The 25,755-nt window shown below is 41.4% G+C and overlaps 1 protein-coding gene across 7 annotated transcripts in view; it reads right to left on the bottom strand.

Annotated features, from left to right (window-relative positions):
• Positions 1 to 25,755, bottom strand: part of TMEM94 (transmembrane protein 94) — a 71,327-nt gene that overhangs the window by 24,447 nt on the left and 21,125 nt on the right. For 3 of the 7 annotated variants that reach the window (XM_063293119.1, XM_063293121.1, XM_063293124.1), the window contains exons 3-19: positions 24,585 to 24,712; positions 22,153 to 22,289; positions 18,757 to 18,959; positions 17,975 to 18,126; positions 17,511 to 17,613; positions 16,220 to 16,306; positions 15,386 to 15,502; positions 13,928 to 13,984; positions 11,739 to 11,843; positions 10,675 to 10,923; positions 9,320 to 9,532; positions 7,553 to 7,868; positions 6,011 to 6,184; positions 4,631 to 4,733; positions 3,241 to 3,458; positions 2,096 to 2,277; positions 1,269 to 1,407 (exon numbers count right to left, since the gene is read on the bottom strand). In XM_063293119.1, the coding sequence (XP_063149189.1) occupies positions 1,269 to 1,407; positions 2,096 to 2,277; positions 3,241 to 3,458; positions 4,631 to 4,733; positions 6,011 to 6,184; positions 7,553 to 7,868; positions 9,320 to 9,532; positions 10,675 to 10,923; positions 11,739 to 11,843; positions 13,928 to 13,984; positions 15,386 to 15,502; positions 16,220 to 16,306; positions 17,511 to 17,613; positions 17,975 to 18,126; positions 18,757 to 18,959; positions 22,153 to 22,289; positions 24,585 to 24,712 (2,683 nt within the window). The remainder of the gene's footprint in view (positions 1 to 1,268; positions 1,408 to 2,095; positions 2,278 to 3,240; positions 3,459 to 4,630; positions 4,734 to 6,010; positions 6,185 to 7,552; positions 7,869 to 9,319; positions 9,533 to 10,674; positions 10,924 to 11,738; positions 11,844 to 13,927; positions 13,985 to 15,385; positions 15,503 to 16,219; positions 16,307 to 17,510; positions 17,614 to 17,974; positions 18,127 to 18,756; positions 18,960 to 22,152; positions 22,290 to 24,584; positions 24,713 to 25,755) is intronic. The other 4 variants (XM_063293122.1, XM_063293125.1, XM_063293123.1 and 1 more) reach the window with 3 other exon arrangements.

Consider the following 25,755-nt stretch of genomic DNA (forward strand, 5'->3'; position numbering starts at 1 on the left):
ACCCGGCCACTCCAAGGGATGGATGCGTCAAAAGAAGGCCTACTGTGAGGACTTTTGAGGCATCTATCAGATAAAAGTGTTCATATTCACTGAGCTGAACTCCAGCTACACAGGTGCTGTTAAGTTGCCTGAGGCACAGTCTGGTATGGTTATTTGGGAAGAGTTTAAACCTACTGGTCCCAAGGAAGGGGACTGGGTTCTCAGAGCTGTGAATGCGGTGACTTACTCATTGATTCATGTCCCTCCTGATTGGTCAAGGCCTCCCAGGAGATGACTGCGGCTGGGTCCAAGCAGTGAATTCATCCTTGAGTGAGGGGACATTCTGCCTGTGCTTAAGAAAGCAGTGGCACACCCCTTCCTCATGAAGCTTTCATTGGACCCAACAGTTTTGGACAATTTCTGATCTGAAAGTCTTCAACTTTCCTTCTTCGAGAAGGTTGTTGAGAAGATCTTTGAGCTGTAGCTTCAGAGAGCTCTGGAAGAAACAGATTATCTGGATCCCTTCTAGTCAGGTTTCAGGCCTGGGCACAATACCAAAACAGTACTGATTGTGCTTGTGGATGACCTATAGCAGGACCAGGATGGGGATAGTGAGGACTGTTTTCTAGATCCAAAGATTTTTCATCCTTGGTTCTGAATGGGTTGCGCTGCCCTAGATAGATGTGAAGTTTGGGGGTCCTACTAACTCATGACTTCTGCTTGAAGAGCGTGTGGCAGCCATGATTCAGAGGTCCTTTGCACAAATCCATCTTGTGTACCAGCTGCATGCCATTTCAGGATCTGGAGGGCCTATCCACAGTCACTCATGCCTTGTTCATTTTTTGCCTGGATTACTGCAACATGCTTTACACAGAACTGCCCTTGGACCTTCTAGAAGCTACAGCTAGTCCAGAGTGCAGCAATGCAGGTAGTTATGAGTGCACCTCAATATAATCATGACACTGCTACTTTGTGAATTGGACTGGTTACCAGCAGGCTTCCAGGTACAATTCAAGGTTATTACTTCTAAAGCTCTTCATGGCAAGGTCCTGGTTTGATGTTACTTGTGATTAAATAGTGAGGCCCTCCAACCTACCTGACTGGCTTTTCAGTTCTTACATACTTGTGTTGAGGAATTAAGTAAGGTAAAGTGGGACTGTTGCATACAACAGCATTTGGTCCTGCTTCAGCAAGAGCACATTAGAATTTGTTTCAACAAATCAGACACCTTTGTTGTAGCCAATATTCCATCCAACCCCTGCAAACCCTGCCAAGCTAGTCTCTCTCACCTTGAGGAAGGTCCTCATGCAAGGAGCCTGCATGACTGGGACTAGAGGGAGGGATTTCAGAACCAGGCACATCTCCATTGGGAGTTAGAGATATATGGCAATTCCAACCAGTCTCAAGACCCATCTTCTCAGCAAACACCTGTAAAAATGGAAGGCAAGAGGCTACAGAGAAAATGAAATCAAAGCAATGGGGGTCTACAATCCAGATTCAACTTCAAGAATACACGTTACAAGGTGTTTAGTGTTTGATTATTTTGATCAAAATCTTTCTGGCTATTTTGATAAAAAGTCATCAATGACACAATAAAAACTGTGTATCTCAAAAATGTGTATACATGTTTTCTAATGTAGTTGGCTCTACTATCAGGAGAACTTCCATTTTTTGGGTAGAATGAGTATATTCCCACGTTGCATGCACATGCCTATTTAGATTTACTACGTCAAACTCGCTGTTATAGTAGTATATATTAAAATAAATCTAACGAGCATTTAGTGAGATTCTTCCTTAATATACATCTTCCAGATAATAACAACATGCTTTGGGAAAATTTACCATGGTCATAAACTGAAGAATATTCTATTACTAAATTATCAATTGTGGTATTTACAGGAAAGAGAAAGAGGGAGGGGAAGGTGTTGCAAATTAAAAGGGACTAGCTATCATGATGACCATAAGTATATATATGCGAAAATACAATAAACATATCAAAAGAAGAACAAAAATCAACATTATTTCAGAATCAGTCCCAGGATAAACAGGACCACTGTGTCTGCTGCAGGAACAGTGCATGCTAAAAAGTGGTGTAATAAGCCAAGGAACAGCTTACCTTACTCTTCAGCTCATCTTCCAGGGAGAAGTAGACAAAACGAATGCAGGCATTGACTAGTCCCTCAATGAGGCGGACAACATCTGACCGGGCCTGATACTGGGAGGAGACCATGCCCATGAAGATCTGGCCACTCAAAGCCTGGATACAGTCCTCCTTCTCCATCACTTCCCCGATCCCTTCTTTGGGCATGCAAACAAGAGGCAAATGCACAGAGACAGATATGCCATGGATATATATATGCAGTCAAGGAATGGCAGAGAAAGGACAGACAGTCACAGGCAAACATGCAGGACACACCCATTCAAAGGATCAAGAAGGACATATGATCAGCCATGACCGAAAGAGCCAGTGCAATACATACATACGTGCAGTGAAAGAGGGAAAGAGAAAGGAAGAAAAAAATGCTGATCAGTTATAAGAAATCAGTGACGGAAAAGTTATGTGCAAAGCTATCAACAGAACACCCAAATCCCAGAATATTTTTAAAAGCTAGGGGGAAGGTTTGGATGATCAACATCCCCTTAGCAAGCATCCACATCAGCAGAAAATAAGGAAATTGGTCTGGGAAGGGACCACTGTTATCCCACTTATCATGCCTTGCGACAACTGGGATGTCTAAATTAGTTCTTTACAATCAGCTAAAGGAAGATCCCTGAGGAACCTGCCAAGCTAAAGCAGCAAGACTGATGCTGCATCAAACGAATCTTTTTTCTGATGACATGGCAGCTTGTCCAAACATCAAGAGTTTAGATAAGCAGGACTCTTTCACAACTGCCAGATCAGATGGGGACCAGGAAGGGATTTTCAACCAGAAAAAAATAAATCCAAATGCAATGAGATCTTTGTGCAATTAAAGTGCCTTCTATAAGAAAGAAACTTTATTTAAATAGAGAATTCTCAATCAGGCAATACCCTTTGCAGCACAAGTAATTTTGCATTCATCCTAACAGCACATTGACTGACGTTTTGTAAAATAACATTGTAATTGATGGTGACAGACATCTGACCCTGTCTGTATTTTTAAATTTCAAAATCTCCCAAAACACTGTTTTCCTCGCTGTAACACCTTTTAAAAGATATGGTGAATCTAGACCAGCTTCTGCTTCTGCAGCAAATCCCAACTGTGGAGGCAAAGCACATACCATCTGAGCTCCAACTGTTTCTCCGGCTGCTCTCCTTGATAGGTATGGTCCCTGGAAGATCACAAGAGGTGAAGATGGCATTTTGCCCAGGGACCTGCACCAGTTCTATGCATTTGCCATTCAGGAGGGAAGACAAGGCACAGTGCATGGGCTTGTAGGAGAAGGCAGAACAATAACCCGAAAGGCAGGCACGCTGGTAGAAATCCAGCACTTTCTTCCTGAGGAAACAAAAGATGAAAGCCATTAGAAACAACTTTTTCACTAAATTGTTGTTGTGTTGTTATTCCTTGTTGGATACCAGGCCTTTCTGTTTCCATAAGCAATGGATGAAACACTGAACTTCCTTGAAAAAATTATCTCAGAGTCATGCTTTCAATAGTTTTGGAGGGGTCAGGGAGATTAAAACAGCCTAGTGAGGAATGAAAATACAGGGAGGCTGTCAGGCTGCTGGAGGGGGAAATCAAAAATGGGGTGGGGAGAGATAATTTGCATGGAACTCCTGGGAGAAGCTACAGTAATTGGTGAGGTTTGGTGTAGCGGTGAAGGGGCTGGCCTAGAAACCGGGAGACGGTGAGCTCTAGGACCGCCTCAGGCCTGAGAGCCGGCTGGGTGACCTTGGGCCAGTCCCTCCCTCTCAGCCCAACCCACCTCACAGGGTTGCTGTTGTGGTGAAAATAGGAGGAGGAAGGAGTATGAGGTATGTTCGCCAGAGAGAGAGAGAGAGAGAAAGAGAGAGAGAGAGAAAGGCAGGATAAAAATATGATGATGATGATGATGATGATGATGATGATGATGATGATGAAGAAGAAGAAGAAGAAGAAGAAGAAGAAGAAGAAGAAGAAGAAGAAGAAGAAGAAGAAGAAGCAGCAGCAGCAGCAGCAGCAGCAGCAGCAGCAGCAGCAGCAGCAGCAGCAGCAACTTTTTGTTGCTGGTCTTCTATATATAGGCATTTGGGCTTTTAAAGTTGCAGACTGAAACACTAGAAAAGGCTGCAAAATCAGCTTGGCCCCAGAGAGACAGGCCACAATAAGCGTATTTGACAAGACAGTTCATCCCCTACTGATGACATGGAGGCTGTCTCTGACTGTGGACCCACAAGCTGCAAAAAAATGTAAAGCCAAGGCAGCATATAAATTTAAATGGTGCCAGAGGCAGCCCTCTTCCTCTCCCTAACATTAGGGCTACCCATTTCATGCATAATGGGACCAGTCATAGTTCCACAGTATTGCCAACAAGTTTTTGATAAACCAGAGTTATACATTTTCCTCAGCAGGAAGATCGAGCTCTGCAGGCAGGACCCGATTGATGGTGCCATGAGCAGTCTTCAGAGGGAGGGAAAAATCCCTGGCACCAACACCCACCCTGAGAAGCAGTCTAAAGAGACGTCTACCTGTCAGAGCCAGAAAGCGGGTAGATATCCGAGCCATCCCAGAAGTCAGTGCAGGCCTCCAGGATGATGTCAGCAGTCCCATGGGAAAGCATCTGCTCCGTGCCTAGGAGAGAAAATTGGACCTACATAGCAAGCCTGAAGATGGCTTGTTGACAGGCTCATGTATTTTACAGCTTCTAATGTTCCCCATCACCCACAAGCACCTTCCTGCACTGAGCAAAATGACAAAGTGGTGATGACTGAATACAGAAGGCACTAAAAACAACCCTCTGTCTGTCACTGAATTATCACAGGAGATCACTGCCTGTCAAGAGCCAGGGCAGGGCAACCTCAGCTCTCATGGATAATTAGGCTTTTGTTTCCTTATGCCAATTATAGTGTGATTGACAAAGTGCCCATCACTTTTTCCACATTCAGGGGCTTACTGCAGGGTCTCCTATAGAAGGCACATCTCATCTATGAGCAACATTCCCCTGGGGCAAAACCTCTAACCTGTTCAGTGCCAGATAGAGGACGCCCATATGGCAAACAACGGCTGCCCCGCAGAACCAATTGTCATCCCTCAGTTGTCCTATCTCTTCCCAACATTGGACCTCAAAGGAGGGCAAAGCTGTCCTCATTTCTTCACACATCGGCGTCTAGAGACAGAGGTTCTTGTGCTTCTGCATGAGGGAGATTCACTTTATTTTCTGAAATCCTACTGTTCCTTGCCTCCCTCCAGAGACCAGCCATCCCCAGCATGAGGTCTTCAGATACAACCAGACTACAATTCTTAGCCAGCATAGCACGGCTCTCAGGAAATTCTGGATTTGCAGTCCCAATATAGCTGCAGTGTGCCAAGAGGTTTAAGAACCATACCTTGGTAGTGCTGGGGGGTAATCAAAATGTATTGCTTTTAATTTAGTTGTTAAGTCCAACTGGCCTTTAAACATTAAAATAATTGTAATAAAAATCAATTCTGCTTTCCTAAGAATTTCCACACCTATTTAGCTTTTTATGGAGTCTATAAACCTTCAGGGCAAGTGTGGGTTATACACCTAGTGCTTTAAAATAAAAGGCAGGAAGAACTAACAGAGAATAAATTTATGTGAGACATTTGGAAAAACCTTAACATTCTGGTTCTAGGCTGGAATTACACCCCCCCCCCAAACTTGCATCTTAAGGCATCAACCAAGAAAATCTTCATTTGGAAAACCTTTTCTGATGTCACTGGAATAGCAACATTTCTTCCTCCTGACTCTCCTGGCATTTTATCAGAGATCCAAGTGTATGGCTATTCCCCTCAGAGTACACCTCAAATCTTTGAATTAACTAGAGAGGCTATCTGTCAAATTAAATCCCAGAGGCTGGACACAGCACCTATCAGTCTCACAATCTTACTGGTTGTGGTGTCTTTCACAAAAAGGCTGATCATGTGACTCAAAGGCGGCCTCCTCTTGGTGATGGATGAGAGCTTCCCAAGCATCACTTCTTTCACCATCTCATCAGAGGGCAGGCGATAAAGGGCCACATAGTTCTCCTGCTTGAAAAGCTCTTTGGCACCAGGTGTAAACCCTAAGAGTGAAAACCATCAATAGAGAAGGGGAACACCACAGGAAAGATTACACAGATCACATAAAATATGCAGCAGCTCTTCACATTCATGCACCATTCCGCTTTGGCCAGCATCACCTTCGGATAACACCTAATACTAAATAAATACCCTCACTATCATCTTTCCTGCATATTTTGCAGCCCCAAATGAATCAGCAGGGTTAAAAAAAGCAGACACACCATCATCTGCAATTGCCCCTAAAACAAGAGATGGGAATCAAGCATTGATTCACAACTGGATGATTCTATGGGTAACTGATCTTACCTTGGAGACCTACGTACAGCCAGCCAAATTTGCACCACCATGAAGGTCCTTTCTTGAGATGTAGTAACCACACAAGTGAGAGTACTGTGGCTTATGATTACCAGACATGGACAAGCTGTACTATCACACCGTTCTGGCATGGTGGATGTTGAAGGTTTAAACCAATTAGAGGAGATGGAAAAGTTTATAGGAGGGCCTAATCCTCATTTGTACATCCATTTCACCTGTCTCTTGATTGAGGGGGGAAAAAAAAGAGCTAGAAATCAGCCAGTTTACTACTGAATTTCAGTAGTATGCTTTAGAGGCCAAAATATGAGTTGCCTACCTTTAATGTATTCATACCTAAATCAATATTAGCCAGCTGGCTCTGGGAATTGCATGTTAAAGTTTACAATTGTAGATATAAGACCTGTACAGTCAGAAGTCTCCTATTTGTTTGTACACACCTAGTTCACATACAGTGTATTGAATAAATCACAACTGGCTGGGTTTGCACATCTTGCTAAGTCATAAAACCATGCCTTTGAAAACACAGTGGAGGAATTTACAAAACCAAATTACACTATGGCTTAGGGTGATGTGCATCCAGTCCCAGCCATTGTTTTCTTCTCTAATAAACACCACTGTCCTTTGGAGTTTGTCAAGCCAAACCAAGTGGAACTTTCTCCCTATAAGTGTACCAGAATTTTAAAAAAATGTTAAGAAATCCAGTGGAAATATGTCCCTTAGGCCAGAGGTTTTCTTTTCCAGGCCACAGAACCTGCTAGTTAAAAAAAAAATAATCCCAGAACTCCCAATCAAGAAGCAAAGCTCTATTGATAGAAATGGCTATATTTGTTTAAGCAGACTTGTAAATTCACCAGTAGTCTCTCATGGAACCCCGCTGGTCTTTGTGAAACCCTAGGATTCAGTTGCAGAAATCCTACCTTAGGGAGTTAAGAGACAGAAGTTTTGTCTTGGTTATTCAGTTGCTCCTGCACTAATGTCCGTGACTGGGAAGGAAGCTATGAACGTTCTGACTTATTCGTTAAAGCAAGGGAGACACTTGTTCACCTGCTCCATACCTATTAGCCTGGCAAGTTCACAAAGCCCCCACGGTATGTGAACTGGCAAGACAGCATTGTGTGTCTCTTGCAAGGCGATGTTACACAGGTGGTCGGAGAAGCGGCACAGGCGTTCTGTCACGCTTGCGTTGCACAGATTGAGCAGCACATTCAAGCCCAGGGGCTTCAGAGAGGTTAAGTGCCTTTGCCAGTTGGAATCATCAAACTGGATGCAGGAAGGGTTCTGCTGGTCTTGAGACAGGCTAAGCATTTCCAAATGGTAATCACACACAAAGTCTTCAGCCTCACAGGCTAGCCCCTCGCTGTCTCCTTCCACCTAGGCCAGTAATAAAGACAGGCCCGATCAATTCTAACAGGATTTTTAAAATGTGTATCTTATCACAGATCAATATTAGAGCCAAATGGCGACAGTGATAGAGAAGATGCCAGCCACTCTTTCCCTTATATGTATGCATCTGTCTGTCTAAGGTTTCTGACTGCAGGCTACACATACCCATTAAGGCTAATTATTCAGCTCCCAGAACAATGTTATTTTTTCATATTAGAAAGCAAGACTCAGATTTAGAGAAAACTATCAGAGGATTTGATGATAGTGAAAACTGCAGGAAAAAAATTGAAACAAAAAGTTGAAGGGTCAGTTTAACTCTCTTTTCAGATTGTATGGCTTTTAAGATTCAGTCATTCTTTCCTTCTCCAGAGCTCTGCTTCTGTCATAGTTCTCTGGAGAATGAAGGCAGCACATTAAGTCAAAAGACATAGGGGAAACTGCCTCAAGAGCCTGAAGAAAGTTCCTTCTAACTGGATTTTAAAGAAAGACAACAAAAGGCAGATAGTGCTGTTTAACAAACTGAACAAACCAGTTCTTATTTGACTTTTCAGCTGTTTCCTGGACATGGCTCAGCAGCAACTCTGGAAATAATAGGACTTGTAAAAGTAGCTGTACTCCCCTCCTCTGGCCTATGAAGCTGAACACGAAGGTACTGGTTCCATGGGTTGAGCTTTTACATTTATGCTTTTATATATGAGAGAAAATAAAGAAAATCCAGGAACTGCAGCCTATACGTTGCTTAAGAAACTTAAATTGGGAGTCACATTGTTGAAGTTAACCAAAACGACCACCAGTCACAAATGAAAAGGTTATGCAAACATGATTCAGAAGTGCTTCAGAGTCCATGCAAGCAAAGCACCTCTCTGGGCCTTCTGGCTTCTGCACAGGCTGAAAAAAGATGCTGCTCCTTTAATCAGCTGAAAAAAAGAGGTGGCTACTGTAATTACTGCAGAGGGGTGGTGAACTCACAAGTACTGAAGCATTTCTGAATAATTTTTGAAGCATGCACAACCCAAGTAAACAGTTCCCTGAAAGCCTTTTAGCATGCTCACCACAATTCTGTTTTTTAAAACCCCTTCTAAGATTGGAGTTCCCAAATATTTCCCAGGCCCTCACGGGTCTTTTCTTTATCTTCTATTATACACCCTAGCCTCAGATCCCAGATTCCTCACAATCTATTGTCTTGTATCTCTATGATGGAAATCCCCACTAATACAAGTACTTTCAGTATGAAGCAAGGAGGGCAGCACTCATATTGGTATCCCCCTTCCTCTATATCAATGTTTTTCACTCTTGGCAATGTTAAGATGTGTGGACTTCAACTCCCAGAATTCCCAAGCCATGTTTGAAAAACACTGCTCTGCTGTATATTCTCATATTGGCATTCTCACCTGCATGAAATGAAGACAGTGGGCCACAAGTGACCCATCCTTCATTACCTGAATTGGCTCATCCTCTCCTCCTTCAATGTCTTTGCTGAAGCTCACATTAGATCCCGAAGGGTGCTTGCTGCGGCCTGCTGGCTTCTTGTGAATCTGAGTATCAGAAGACTTGGGAGTATTGCTGGTGGACCACTCAGCCCTGTCTTGCTCATTGCTGATGCGAACCACATCCGACAAGGGCCCTGAGAGCAAAGCATCCCTTTCGTGAGGCTGTAATACATCATAAGTAAAAGAGGTAAGCAGAAAACCCCTGCAATATGAAACAAAAAGGTGAACTACCATAGATACGTGCGGATAAGCTGAGAATTTTAGGTGCCAAAATACACCCAAAAAATCAGGTTCCGCTTAACTGAGGATGGGCTAATCTGCGAGTATATATGGTAATATGGTAATACATGGTAATACTTTTCTTTGTATTTCCCATACATACTCGTGTATAAGCCCACCTGCGGATAAGCGGACCCTAGAACGTTTAATCCAAATAACGTGAAAAATGTGGGTTGGCTTATTTGCAGGTGGTATACTTTTCATGGTATTTTGGTTAAATATTCAAGGGTTGGATTATCTGCAGAAGGGCTTATACGCGGGTATATACGGTATATTATTTAATAAACTCATGACAATGGAAGGCTCATTTTATTATCCTTCCAAATGAACTTCCTATTCAAGTTCATGATCTGTATTTTCAAGAAAAAGGAATGTTATTAAGAAAAGGTTCTTAATACTTATTCCCTCAACACCCACCTGCAAAGAATAAGCTTCTGGGCTCTTGTGGACTATAATCATACTAGAAAAACAAAATAATTGTCTGGTAGGTTTAATTAGTCTTTAATTCTGGAATTCTCTCCTCCTTCCTATGTTGAGTTTGGCAGAGGTAGGAATATAACATCATTCTGCCCAGAGTTTATTATAGCCACCCAGCCACCCAGAGTTCCTCTGATGGGAGGAGATGGGCGGGGATAAATTTAATAAATAAAATAAATAAAAATAAAATTACTGATTACTATGAATAGGAACTCTTCTTACCTTGTATACATTTATGTTTTGGACAGAAACATCACATGAACTTATGTCTAATATTCACACATACTCCTAAAATATATTATATATTTTGTGCATCATTTCATAAAATAAGTTCTACCTCTCAACAGCTCATGCTGTGTTTACTCTATTAGTCTTCAAAGGTGCTATAAAATTATTTGCTCCAGATTTCCTTAAATAATCTAGATTGCCCATGTGAACTACCTGGACCAGCAGTTGGATGAGAGAATACTGTATGTCCCCTAAGGAAGGTATTTTATAGATAACTGCAGAATTTGAACCATGCATCTGCAGTGTATAATTGGCTTTACCTTGCAAATGAAACAAGGGTCAGGAAGACCAAGACCCAGCTCAGAGCACCCTGACAGAGCATCCTTTGTGGACCCATCCCTCACCTCTTCATCCATTTCTGGGTGGCAGAAGGAGCGTGTGGAAAGTTCGTCTGTCAGATCTTCATGGCTGCTATGAGGAGGTTCCACCTTGCCACTGAAGAATAAAACCGTCTCTGGACTGGGATTAGGCCAGGACAGAATTCCTTGCTTATCCACACAGCAGAGCACCTAAAAACAAGCCCAAGACACCTGACAACACCCCAGAGATATACAATAAACTTCAGGGCAAGGCTATGCCTGAATCAGTGAGCCAGGTTAGTATCAGTCCCAACATTCCATCTTTCAAGCACAATGGAAGACAAAAGGCAGGCCATTTCCAAATAGCCTTCAGTCCCTCGAGACCTTTTTCTTGATGCTCTTGAATGCAGAGCTACTTTCCCCAACACCCTCAGCAGGTGAAGGTGTGGATGCCATTACAAAATACTTTAAAGCTGAGGAAGGTATCCATGGTGAGATGACAAGGCACAGCCCTAGCTCAATGGGAGACCAGCCAAGGCCAGGAGGAATGACAATTGGCAGCCTTTGGTGTCCTTTATAACTCTTAGCCCTCTTCTATCACATTTCATGTTTTGGACAGGAGTGAAGGCTCTTGTGAAGAATAGGTAGGTAGTTAGACCCAAGAATAGATCCTTAGTAAAATAAAGTGTTCTAAAAGCTCAAAAGGACAAGTGCATGTCTACTTTTATTGATTTAAAACTAGAAAGCTCAGCTTTATCTTTTTTTTCTACCTAGCAGAGACTACTGTCAGTCCAGCCAAAATAAAAGAGCCTGCCAATCAGTAGCAACTTGATGTCTTGGGTCCTCAATATAAAATCAATCTGTCCACATTTCTGAGCCACTATCTCATCAATATCTAGTGAACATAAGAATATTTGGATAGATTTTAGAATAATTGTTTTTAACAACAAAGGAAACTAACCAATGAGCTAAATGGCAGGGAACTCTATGCTCATTTTTAGAGCTCTTCTCACAATCATACTTACCGTGACAGATCCCAAGCTGTGAAGCAAACTAGAGGTGAAGGTGAGTGTTGGAGATCTGCCCTTCAGAACTCGCAGGAAGTGGCTCCAGATACACCGTATCATTTCCTACCCAAAAAAAGCCACAAGAACTGGAGTCAACTAAATGAGGAAGAACAACAAGTTCTTACAGAAACATGGTCATTTCCAGAAAGACAGGACTAGTAACAAGTTGCAGTTTAACATTTCAAAAGAAATAAAGTATAGCATCCTGTATATAAATCAGATCTCTAGTGCACAAAAAAGCTTGTTGGAAATGTCAGACTTGAAATATGCACAGGAAGTAGGATTTTGATTCAGAGTTCTATTTTTATTAAATGTTTTGGGTTCTTGTTTAATTCTGTACGTTGACAAGTACGCATCTAAACATTCTGAATTTTGACAAGTACGTATCTAAAAAAAACTACACAGGCAGTATTCTGAATTTCACCTTAGTGGAGCAATTTCATCTTTGTGGAGCAATTCTGAAGAGGATTGTCCAACCTGGGATTTTTAAAAAAAACATAGGTACATCTTCCCTCATTATGTTAATTTTGTTAAAAATACATGGGAAACAGATGCTGAACAAACAGGTCTAGTGCAGTGGGACTCATATGGCTACAAATATCGCTAGGATTCCCCTGTCCACCTACACCATGGCTAGAATTCCACTTAGAATTATAAAATTTGGAAGAGATTATTTAGCCTATTAAGTGCAGCCTATGTTCCATGCAGGAATCCAAACTCAAGCATCCCAAGAGGATATCCAGCTTCCACATGAACATACTAAGCAAATGGGAGCCCATTACTTCCCTCAGTAATTGCTTCCACTGTCAAACTGCTCTTACTGTTAGGCAATTTTTTTCTAAAATTCAATCTGAATCCATCTTCCTGTAACTTGAATCCATTATTCCATGGCCTGAACTCTGGAACAATAGGGAACAGGTCTTGATCTACTTCTTTGTGACATCCCTTTGGCTACTTGAAAGTGTTATCATATTTCTTCCTCAGTCATCTTTTCTCAAGGCTAAACATGCAGAGCAAGGCTCACTCCCTCTTTGCACTGAAGATGTTGCCTAGTCTGGTAATGGAACGTCTGCAAGAAAACAACAAGGCTCAGAGAGCACCAAGGACTCCAGAGTTCCTTCAGTCTATCTTCATGTGACTCAGAAAAATGGAAAAAACTTTTGGCTAAGTTGACTGCATTTCTTAATAAAAAATTAAACATGGGAAAATAAAAGCTGTATTGAATAGAGGCCTATCAGCACTGACAGGAAATTACCCAAATATATTTATTTCCCTCTCTCTCCATGCAGTACTGTTTCAGAATGCAAGGGATTGCTCCAAAGGGCTAAAAAATTAGACACCAGTTCATCATCACCCACCTGAATTGATACAACACAACATGACTAAATTTCCCAACAATGCTACCACTTCTTGGGCAATCATTGCTGAATTCAATGGGCAATCCACACTGCCTCTTAATTTAGATAGAAGAAAACAGCAAGTTCCACAAATGAATTGTTTTTTGATTTGCTAAAAGTCTGTTTTTTGCAGATAATGGTAAAGCAGAGATAGTCTGTTTTCTCAGTTTAGATGGCCTTATGATGAAACCTGAACATCTAAGAGAGAACAATCAAAGAGGTTGATGTAATGAATGATAGGGGTTCGGACCCCATCAGTCAGATTATAACATATAGACCACCTGGATGAACTTTAAATTCTGCGACCCATTTGTTCCATCTAATTTCATAGAAATACCGTTTCTCATACTTATGTTTCCTAAATCTGATTCTGACACACACAGTATTCTGTCCAAATTCCTATGATGCATTCCAGTCCCTTGGACTATCTGTCAGTTATTTTAACTAAGATAGGCAAGTGATATGATTTCTGTGCTTCCTTAAAATAAACTTTTGAAAAATTCTACAGGATTAAATCAAATGCTTTTTGTTCTCAAAAACCAGATGAAACTGGTATACTGTGGACATGGAAGAGCAGATAGAAAAGGTGTGCAGTAAGCGTGCAGACCGTCACAGTATAGCAAAATGAAAGTGCCAACAAGCAAACGGAACAGAAAATAAGAATAAGAGGCCAAGCAGTTTGCAACAAGAAAGGATGGACTGTACAGAAGAACGAAGAACAGGATGTAAGGCTGGTCAATAAAATAGTACCTGGGAAGATACCATCTCTGTGTAGCTACTGAGTGTGTCCTCTGAGAACTTAGCCAGCTGCAGCAAAAAAAATAAAGTATTGGTTACTATCAAGATATTTGGAAGTGATGCATAAGGAAAATCCTCCTGAAAATACTTGTCACCACTAGGATACATGAAGGAGAAAGGGGTTCTCTGTAGGCTATGCTCTACGTGAAAAGTACGCTGCCTCAGCTATTCCTTTACAAATTGAGAAATACAGCCCAAAAGAAACAGTCTTCTTTCTGACTATCAAAAGATACTGAGGGACATTGGAACTTAAATCTTGGACAAATATTAAGATACAAAATAGCTTTTGGTCAAGAGCAAACACATTATCAAATTAAAAATGAACAAAGATAATCAAGATAGGTGTAAGGAGCAGCATCAAGTAGGTGATCCAGAAGAAGACTTGAAGAGGAAACCAGTGAGGGAAGTTGAAGGCAAAATTAAAGAGATGGGGAGAAGAAGCAGAAACATGCAGACGGGGAGAACAAATAGCCCAAATCCAACCCCCGGACAAAGGGCAGGCAAGGAAAAGAAAAGGGCCATATAAACCAAGAGGACAGAAGCATGTTATTGTGCTAGATGACTTTGGAGGTAAAGAGTTACAAGAGACAGTGCTACTCTAAGTCAAAATGAAAGTGGCAAAGACCCCATTAAGCTTTCAGATGGCAAAGAGCAATGATACAAGTCTACATTTGGGATGTGAGCATATTGCCCAAAAAGGCAACATTTCTTGGACTCTGGAATGGAGAACGGAAATACTGAGAATATGAGCGCTGAGGCAAATGATGGAGAGGCTGGTGAAAGGAAGAGGAAAATAAGGACATCAAGCTTCACATGCCCATAGCAAGCAAGTGGATATGGAAACAGAAGGAATGGAAGAAGCAGAACAGGAATGAACAGGAGAAGCAGAAAGAAGCAGGAATGATATAACTCAACTGACAGTTGAATTTACGCAACCAAGAAAAAGGCTACTCCTGTTATTTGTATATCCCATGAGTTCTGCAACTATAAAAACATATATAATATCTAGCATTCACTAGAGAGATTAGACAATTAAGAATCAAAAGACCACTGCAAGCTAAAATAGAGGGGTACACAAACTTACCAACTACCTGCTACAGAAGCTTCTGGAGACCTTGGTCACAAGAGAGTTGAGAACTGCAACCAGCAGACTGTCTATCAGGTCCCCTGATAATTTCCATTTTGTTCATTCTCACAGCCCAATCCAGTTCCAGTTTTGCCCCTCTATCCCTTTAACTGTTCCCTCAGGAATACCTCCAGTTTCAAAGATTTACAAAGAAAAAGCAGGGAAAGGGATAGAAGGAGCATTGTATCTCCCTCCCTCAGGATTAAAAGGTGTTTGTGAATTCCCAGCCAGAGACCTCTTTGCCCAGTCCATCCTCCCACCGCTCTTTCCTGTTGAATACCTACCAGGGATGTGGGGGAAGCTTTGCTCATCTGGGCTAGAACCCTGGCTTCACCAAAGGCTGTGGCAAGAATCCATAGGACTGGAAACAGGAGTGGGAGGATAGGCAAGACACCATTAACCTGTAACGCCATTCCAAGTCACAATGAGTACAACCACCTTGCATAGCTAAAGATGCAGTACCTCCCCAGAAATTCAGAGATGACCAAAGCCAATCGCTCATAAAGACATTATTTAGATGTCCAAGAAGCATCCTATTTTTAAGGTCACTGAAAGTACATATATAGAGAACATAAACACAAATAAAGGAAAAATGCAAGAAAAGGTAAATACAGGCAGAATCTCAAGAGCCTTAAACCCCACTATATATCTATCTCCATGAAAGACTTATCCTTGCCATGTTTACTTGTACATTAGCAGAACTAGAATAACTGCTAATAGGCCCAAAGCGCCACCACTCCCTAAAGTTGGAATCTCTGGACATCATATAAAGGTGTTGAACTTGCTTCTCAGGAAGGCCTGGACACAAGCAGCAACAGATTATATTCGCTTCCCTTGAATGCTGGAAAAAGCCCAGGAACCCAAAATCAGACTGCAAAATGCATTCTGCTTCCTCCAAAGTTCTTCAATGAGTCAAATGATGGCGTTCTGCACTAGCTGAAATACCCACCTCGCTGTGGAGTGCATCCCTAATGAGCACAGCTTAGCAGTGGAGCCCAGCGCACACAAAAGTATGAATCTCACACAAGTATTTAACAGTAAATGCAAAAAGGTACTTTCTTTTTGATAAATGAGAACTAAAACCAGTTTGGGGAAAATGAGAGCACTGTTTTCTTTACCTGAAGCTGAAGAAACATGTACTGCCAAGGGACTATTCCACCAGCCATGAAAAAAAACCTCATGGCATTGGTGATCAGGAAGCCAAGCTGCCAGTTAAGAAAAGGAAACAGCATTAAAAACTCAGTTGCCAGACTCCCATCCATCCATATCAAGCATAATTATTCTTTGAAAGATTATATAGTGCCCAGATTTGTATGAATCAAAGAAACTAGAGCACCCATTTCACAAATAGATGGATTCACTTTATTTGCCATTGGTTTAAACACAGAGATGACAGTAAGCCTGAGAATGCAGGCTTTGCCGTTTTCATTATATATATTAAATTGACAAGAATTTTTCTGAAAAACAGTGCTCAAGGCAACAAGCACTTAAAAAATTCCAAACATCAAAACAATGTAATTAAAATGCATCAATAAAACTAAGGAAACCATATTTGCCAGCTAAAAACTGCTTCAGCAAACGAGATAGCTTGAATTTCAAATACTCCTAATGGATAAAAGTCCTTTTTCCTGCAGCACAAATAAGAGCTAGTCTGGTTCCCTTGGGAGCAGCTGCTGAAAAGACCCTGTCTTGGAATTATTCCCAAACAGTCTCCAATGATGGCATGACAGACAGAAGGATCTCTTGTCTAGATCTTAAATTTCAAGCAGACTTATTCTGTCATTTCCAAATAAAGAGTTTTAAATTGTGCTTGGAAAGGACCAGTAGCCACTGAAGTTGTTTTCCCTGGAAAACGTCTCCATCAATATTTTGGCTGAAGTTTGCAAACACTGTTTTAAAAGCAGGCTTACACAGACCATGTTAGGGTAGTCCAAGCAAGAGGTCCCTGTGTCATGTATTGCTGTGTCCAGATAAGACATCTTAAAGAATGGACACAGTGAATGCATTGGCTTTAGCTGTGCGCATGTACTCCTATCTTCCTTCAAAACCTGGATACCCAGTATACCCATCTTGGCTAGTGAGACTGAGAGGGAAACAGATGAGCCACCTCAGGGTATAGTCAAGATATCCCCTCTTCTGTGTTGGTCTATGACTGTAACAATTCATTCTCTCCCCTCCCTCCCTCCCTCCCTGTCTCCTGCTCCATTGATTTTGTCTAGTTTTCTTCTGCACGCAAACAAAACATTTCCTCCTATTTCTACAAATAAATACTCAAGACTTGCAAAAACTGATCAAGGATCTATTAGAGGTGCTGAAGGCAGAGAAAATCATCACTGATCAGGATGGTCCTAGTCACCTGGAACTTGACTGGACCAAAACTGAAGAGCTGCTTCTTGCAACCAGACATACCAGCACAACAGGAACAGCAAACTTCAGCATCACTGACTGTACTGTGAATCTCTCATTATCTAGAGCAGTCACAGGCCGTGATAAGCCCATGTCTAAACATAACCTGAAACGAACAAACAAAAAGTCACTGAGGAACTTACACACTGTCAATAACATACGTTTTTACAACAAAAGCCAACTCTGTACCCAGCAAACCTCTGTAACGCTTGGTGAAAAGAGCTCTATCCAAGAATCAAGAACCAAGTTGTCAGATGATAATAGAGAGTTGATGGAATTGGATGGGATAAAAATTATGTAAGTAAAAAAATAAATATGTACTACAAGCAGCCAACAGCTTAACCCCTTAATGACTATGATGCATTCTTGTGGCACAGATCTGATAGACTACATATCGTTCTGCCACAAAACAGACCACAAATACCAGTAAAATATTATCCTAGACCTGGGAGCAGACATGAACTTACCGCACATTGTCAATCACTGGCGTTTTTGTGACGCGAAAGAGTCGAAACATCTGAGGATTCTGGGGCCCTTTCTTCAGCTCCCCACTGGGGGAGGGTGGGGGAGAAAAGGGAGGAAACAGATCCCCTGGCTCTAAGACAATGTGTTCATCATCCTTTTAGAAAAAGATGAGACAGTTTCTCAGAAGCTGACTAACAAACAGGCAACTCAAGGATCTTACTGAAAGTTCAGGCTTCTTTTAACTAACAGCAATTCATCTTATTTTACATTGAATGTACCGTTGCCTGGCTGACACAATAATCCTTTATAGCATTATTATTTGAACCCTGGTTTTCTGCTCACAGAACCTTCAAGGCACCTAATGATAACAAATTAAGCATACTTCTTAAAAAATAAGAAGAGATAAATGCACAATTAAGTTAACTTAAACTGAAAAGGCCTGGCCCAACTGAAGAGGCAACAGCATGCATTTGTTATTGCTTTAAGTCTGTTCTTCCCATTACAGAAGAAAGTCATTTTGTCACCAACTCTACAACCTGACGCTTTCTGAAATAACCTGTTTCCATTTGTAAAAGGAATGTCTAATTGGGGCCCAGTTAGGAGGAAATTTAAGGACATTTCTAATACTCATGTTTATATAGAAAAACATTAAACACTTTTGAATCAAAAGAAACCCAGAATCAGACTTCGGACATTCCAGGTTTGAGTTCCAGCACAAATTGTTGTCTTTTACCAATATATCAGTACTTATCATCCTTGCATCAAGAAGAAAAGTCTAAATTACCTTAATCCCTCTAAGAGAGGTGAAGGATTCCTGTCCTGGTCTCAGAGCAACAATATCACCTTCTACCAACAAGCTTACTGGGAGGTTGACAAGGTGGCCATCCCTATAGACCCAATGGAGTGACCAGGATGGGGCAAAGGGCATGTGAAGATCAGGGTACATGTTGTTTGTCCAGATAAATTCTTTACTATCTTTTAAAGCATCTGAAAGATCAGATTAACAGAAAATGGTTATTAAACAAGTAGTAATGTTAGAAAAATAAAGATATCCAATTTATATATCATTGTTATATAAATGCTGACTAAAATAAAAGGAAAAGTATTCCAGAAAGGAGGGAGGGAAGGAGGAAGAAGGAAGGAAATATATAGACAACACCAGAACACTACCAGAAAATTAGAGGAAATAGATTGTTAATCTCCTTCCTTGCCTCTCTCTTGAAAAAAAAATCATTCAAGGTTAACAAACAACACACATTGGCAATCCACTGCTGCAAATCATGTGCAAACTTCTCTTTCCAATGTTGTATAAATAATTCTTTTTGGCCATCTTCCATGCATGAAAGGATTATTTGATGAGGTCCCATCCACTCAGGTCATAGTGTTAAACATCAAACCAGATTTCAGCTGCAGCAGGAATTTATTCTGAGTTCATCTTAAGGTCAAATTAATCATGGCATTGATGGCATATGTCCAATTAATATACGTGGTTTTTAGCATTTGCCTAGCAGTTTTAAAAGCCTAACTTATCCTTCCAGTCACAGTATTAGTTAACACAACCCTCCTGGATCTGTTGGCATCCATGCCGTTTTAGAGAAACTATATTCATCCGAACCATGGAAAGTGGGGGTTATACTCTCCCCATTTTCTGTTTCCCAGTCACTCATTCTCCAGCAACTCCTACTCACACCTGCTAAAACATGCATTTTAATGGCATCAGTGCAATCCATTACTTTAGTTCATGCTACAAATAATCTGCTTGGTCTTCCTACAGAGCTTGTAATCTGCAGCAGCAGACCTTGTAGCTTTCCCTATAGTGCACCAAAAACCTCCACATCTGGATAGCTTTAGCACGTAATACATTTGTTCACAGAAGAGAGTACTGGATGGAGATGGGGATGGAGGGGAATAAGCGAACAAAGACAGCAGCAGTGATCTGGCCAAGAGTCTGCATCAAGCTTCATGTGCTTTAAGATTATCCTCAGCCCATCAGTATGAGACATTCTTCTCTATAGTGGCAGCCTGACTTTAGAATATCCGGCCACAGGAAGTACGCCTGCTGCCAATGCTGCCTTGTTTTTGGTGCTAGGTTAAAATGTATTTATTTGCCCAAGCATTTTAAATTTCAAGCTTATGTTTTATTTGGTTTAAATATTTTTTATGTTTCTTGCTGTTAGTGTCATAGACAGCTATTGATGCTTAGCCTTTATGTCCATTTGTGTAGGGGTGGAGATTCATCCCGGTGCCGTCTCCAGCCCTGCTCCACCGGCGGTCCGGGTGAGGGGATGGAGGATGATTGCGTGGAGCTGGAATTTCCTTCGTGCCTCGGCTGCCCCCCCCATGACAGAGACAGGTTTTTTAGCATGTACTCCATCGATTCTATTTTGGCCTCTACCACTCTTAGCCTTTCAGGGGTTTGAGATTCCTCCCTCCCTCTCGTGTTAGGCTGTCTCCCTGTTGATACCGTGGTAGATTCTACATTTGGGGTCAGCGGGAACCGATACTTCCAGGATGCCTGGGACGTCCCTGGCTGGGGTTCTCCCATTTCATCCCAGGTGTTCAACTCTGCGGGCGATTCGCTGGGTGCCGGTTGCTCTGGTTCTCCCCCATCGTCAGATTCCTCCACCTCAGGGCTGGAACTCGAATCCTGCCGGAAACCTGAAGGTTCTGGGGTGAGGCTCAGTTCTCCGCTCTTGACCGCTGACTCAGGCATCAAGCCAGTCGGCTCCTCAAGTCTCCCGGTCGTGAGCTTGGATTCGGCCATCGTTAACTATTTTCCCTCACAAGAAACTAATCTTGGTAGGAGCTAACGGTACAACTTTGGTGATTCTCAGCTTTATGTAAGGATTGCCTATTCTAAAACACCATCAGACTCATGAGCAGGATCACAAAGATATCTGATTTATTAAAGAATAGTATGCAGGATCACAAAGAAAGCTGAGAATGGAAAAAGCGTGCCAAATGCAAACTAAAAACCCTCGGTACAAATGAGATCCCTCCCCCTGTAGAATCTTCCCAAACTCACAATCCCAGGTGCTCCTAACGGCTTCTGATGGCCCACGGGAAAAGTCCTTGAGCAGAGCACATAACCCAAACACATTCCATTGAAATGAACACAGATACAGAGCTTGGTACAAGGTTTCACAGCAGCTCCCTTCCAAACAGAAACGCGCGTCAGCGCCATGGCACGTGAAACGTTACAATGTACAGTGCACATTGAAACAGTGAACATGACAACCACTTAATATCTGATATTGGGACATAGGATCTCAAATTCTTTTTCTGAATGAAGACACCCTTTACAAGTGTATAAAATAAAAAAGCAAAAAGTGTTTCCATTACTGTCCTAGAATGTAAGTTACAGGATACTATGGCAACACTACTGTGACTGGAATCAGGAAAAACAGAGGAGATATAGATATAGATATAGATATAGATATAGATATAGATATAGATATAGATATAGATATAGATATAGATATATAGATATAGATATAGATATAGATATAGATATAGATAGATATATACACACTGTATGTGTGTGTGTGCGCGCATGCACGTACAGTTTATATGGCCACCCATCTCACAACAATCTCTGATGGGATGCCATCACAGGAGGGAGAACAAACTCTAACTTAATGCCTGGTTCAAATCTGTCATGAAAACATCAGAAAGATGGAAAGGAGGAAGGAAGGACTGTGGCAATGATGGAACACAAAACAAAGGAAGAAAGTAGAGGAACATCATGGTTGGACATAGTTACTATATGAATGTTCTGGAGAATTATCTGCTATTAATTAAGAATAGATTATTTCTTCAGACAAAAAAAAGGAGAGAGCCTGCATGGCTTAGTGGTTTAATATGTTGGACTATGCATAAGGAGAGCCAAGTTCTAGTTCCCACTCACAGCAGCTCTTTAGGTGTCTGTGGGCCAGTCACTCTCTCTCAGCCTAACAAGCTACCTCACAGGATTGTTCTTGTGGAGAAAAAAAGGGGAGGAAGGAACATTATGTATCTGTCTTGAGCTCCTGAATGAAAAGTGGGCTATAAATCTAATAAATACACAAATAATAAAATAAATGGCAAAGGCTCTAAGACCTGCTTTTGCAAAGGATACAGCCACATTTATATAGGATAACAGAAAGAATAAAGGAGGAAGAAGAGGAACAGGAGGTCTTACCGTTTATTCTGCTGATGATTTTCCGAAGTCTCCTCTCAACTTCCCGACGTTTCATCCTCTCTTGCCGCCCAATCACAAAGAGGTCAAGTAGCACCAGGAAGAACAGTGCCAAGGCATTTACGATTTCCGAACCTTCGCTGTTTAAAGCAAAACTTTCTAAGGAGCTGAATGAATTATGGCCAGACACAGAGCAGGTTTGATTCCTACCTATAAATGCCAACAGGAGTCAGCAAGGAAGCCTCTGCTTTTAGCCCAAGAAGGATTTACACCTCCTATTCATTCAAATCATGCAACCAAAGCAGGAAAGTGAGTGAGATTATAAAACATAAACAACAGATTTCTCTTCAGTTCTCTTGGGGCCAGCCAACCATTAGAGAGAGGCATTTGTCTCAGTCAGCTGTTTATAAAAGGATGGAAGGTAACAGAGTTGTATGTGCATCCCACTGCTTGCTAACAGCAATGGAATAAAATTAAGCTGCCAGTCTGACTGACTTCTGAGTCAGTACCTTATCTTTTACCATTTTATCCTTCACTTCAAGCCACAAAGCGTCTTGGGCTGGCACTGCTCAGGTTCCTGGAGCCTGAGAAGGCCTAGGGGAAGGCCATATAGATGGCAGTCATAATGATGGCTCTGTAGCTTGGCTATAACAGGAATATGATCACAAATGCTTCACAAATGAGTCTTGCAGCCTTCCTCAACCAGGGGAGCCCCTACATTGGTGACTGCGCCTTCTGGTATTCTCTAGCCACCACAGGAATTGACAAGAATTCTGGGGTTGAAGTCCACATGTCTGGACAGAGTCCTGATTGGGTAAAACTGATGTTGTTCAGCTTAGCTACACTGAAGAACCTTGCCTTATAAAATGTATGAGTCTCATGAAGATGACTGCCTTCTTCCACAACTCCCTTGCTTATTCTTCCCTTTTCCTTTTCACATGTTCTCTCCAACTCACCTTAAATAGAACTAGGGTAACAGTGATTACCCTAGCAAAGTGATTCTCAGTGCATCTTTCAGGAAACTATCAGCTGACAAGTGACTTTCATGCAACTTATAAAGTTCTTCAAAGTAAATAATATGTGATTTTTGATTCTTTTAAGGGCAAAACTACCCAGCAATTTAACAATATGTTTGGTAATCTGAGGGGGGGGAAAAACAGCAACACTGTAGATTCTCCAAATGTATTTTTTCAAATCTCTAGGTTGAAAAGTCCTTCTCGAATTCTTTGAGGAATCTGGATCAACAATGGCACCATATATTTAAATGTTGGAACTTTAGTGTAGGGCTGGGCAACTCATGGTTCTCCAGATGTTGCTGAATATTAAACCTCATTCATTCCAAATTGCATCGATAAAAGTCAGACATGATGGGAATTCTCATTCAACAGCAAGCAGAGGGCTATGGAGGCCTCTCCTCTGTCCTAATCTGAAATGCAAATTGCTTGTGAGTTACGCTTTGATCTGCAGTTTAACAATATGGATAATGTGTAAAAGTATTCTCCTGAGAGGCACTTAAATAAGTAAATCTGCTTCAGTCATCTGGCTCATAATCTAACCCTACACAGCAGAGCTGTCAAAGCCAGGTAGGCTCCTTATCATTGTTCTGGATTTGATGAAATTCATCAACTAAAACAGCGTCAATCTTTTGGCTGCAGCACTAGGAAAAATCATGACTATCAATATTTCTTTGAATAAGCTTCATTTCAAAAGGGACATAAGCTCCTCTCGAGGCCAGGCACTGGTAGCCCCAGGACTCTGTACCAAACTGAATGTCCACCCATGATTTTGAAGCAAGCTGAAAACATTCTCCATAACAGTCTTTCAAAAATACTTGGAATAGTTTCATAAGCATGAAGGCAGCCAGCAAAGAGGAATAAAGTATGAAGTCTTAAGAGTGGTTAGGCAGTTGCACAGCCATATCACTAATCCTGCTAGCTTTCAGCCAATAATCACTTGGTCTCCTATGAAGCCACTCACATGCTTAAACCTTAACAGAGTTTTTATTCCATGTCCAACCACTTGTGCAAGGCAAAAGCAAGAGGTTTTTGGTAGATGTTGGGTTCAGGAGATGGGCAGGGACAAACTGAATAAACAAATACATAAATAAATGCTGTGGAAAATGTAAATAAATATATATGATAATGATATACTGTAAATAAATAATTTTCTTTGAAGAACCCATTATAACATTAACACACACACACACACACTCTCTCTCTCTCTTTCTGCTGTCACCAGATCAACTTTACTATTATAATGTCCTTTCAACCTGGCTGGAAACGGTTCATGGGTTTCATAAATCTTACATGACCCAGGCTAAATTTCTGTGAATTTTAAATTATGATTATGCAAAAAACCAGGTTTATGGTTTTCCATAGAGTATCAGCAGTTTTCCTATATAAACTGAAGGGTAGGAAAATTCATAGATAACTTACCTTCCTTGTGGCTGGCTCCCATAGCAGCAGAAGAGTAGCAGCATGGTTAGGAGCATCAGGGATGCCCCTGGCCAGTGAAAACAGGAACAACGGTTGCCATGATGTAAGAAACTGGCTTTCCATACTTCCTACAAAAGGACAAGCATAAAGAAAATGGCTACATTCACAAATGGAAACTAGACTTTATTATCTGACTGCAAAGAGCAAGAGAAATAATAAACTAAGTTTCACTGAGCAGCAAGTACTGTACATGCAAGATTCTTGTCATCCGTGCTCCATACTTTATAGATAGATAGATGGATGTCCATGAGCCCTTCTACAAAGAATGCCTAGTTCATTGTTACGGCCTCTCAAGACTAGGAAAGATCATAGAAAGTTGTCACCCTGGAATTACAGCTTTTCCGTCCCTGAATGCTAAACGTTACTAGCAACTGAACAATAAATCCAGAAATGCCTGTAACCAGAAAAAATCACCCCAAATCGAAGCTTGACATTCAATTTCCCACTAGACCTCATGGTGGCCTAACCGTCATCCTAGCTGCCCCCTACTGCTGAAATCAAGGTTTTCACTTCCCTGAACACCAAAAATCACTCGCAATCAAAAAGTAAATTGAGAACTGCCTTTAAGCACAAAACATTACCCTCAAATCCACACATTTGGATTACAGGTAGACAACCCACATACAACAGGGAGTGCTGAAAGAAGAGGAAGGTGAGACTCCTGTGTCAGGGTACCCACCAACCTGGCAGTGCTCATATACTTTCCCCAACTACTGCCAGTTTCCTCCAGCTTCAGAGGATTGAGGTCCGTGTTATCTTAATACTGTTTGCCCACATGCAAACAGCCTGGAAATTAAATGCCATATTCCAATGTTTAATAATGGCTTGTGTTTTTACCTTGAGCCGACTGAGTTGATTTTCTTACCTGGCATCTTTTATTGTTTTTCCCAATTCTTTCATATGTATGTTTCTGGTTTTTTGCTTGCTAGCTGCCCAGAGCTATCTGAATAAGATGGGCAACTATATACATTTCCATAATTAATTAATTAATTAATTAATTGGTAAAAACCTTGCTTTCCTCTGTGAACTAGAACAAGTACCCTTGCTCAAAGTTTAAGCTTTTATCTAAAATGCACAACATGTTCTTAAAAGCATGCAAAACTAAGAGGGA

This window comes from Candoia aspera, chromosome 2 (assembly GCF_035149785.1).
Source record: "Candoia aspera isolate rCanAsp1 chromosome 2, rCanAsp1.hap2, whole genome shotgun sequence".
Taxonomy (NCBI): Eukaryota; Metazoa; Chordata; class Lepidosauria; order Squamata; family Boidae; genus Candoia; species Candoia aspera.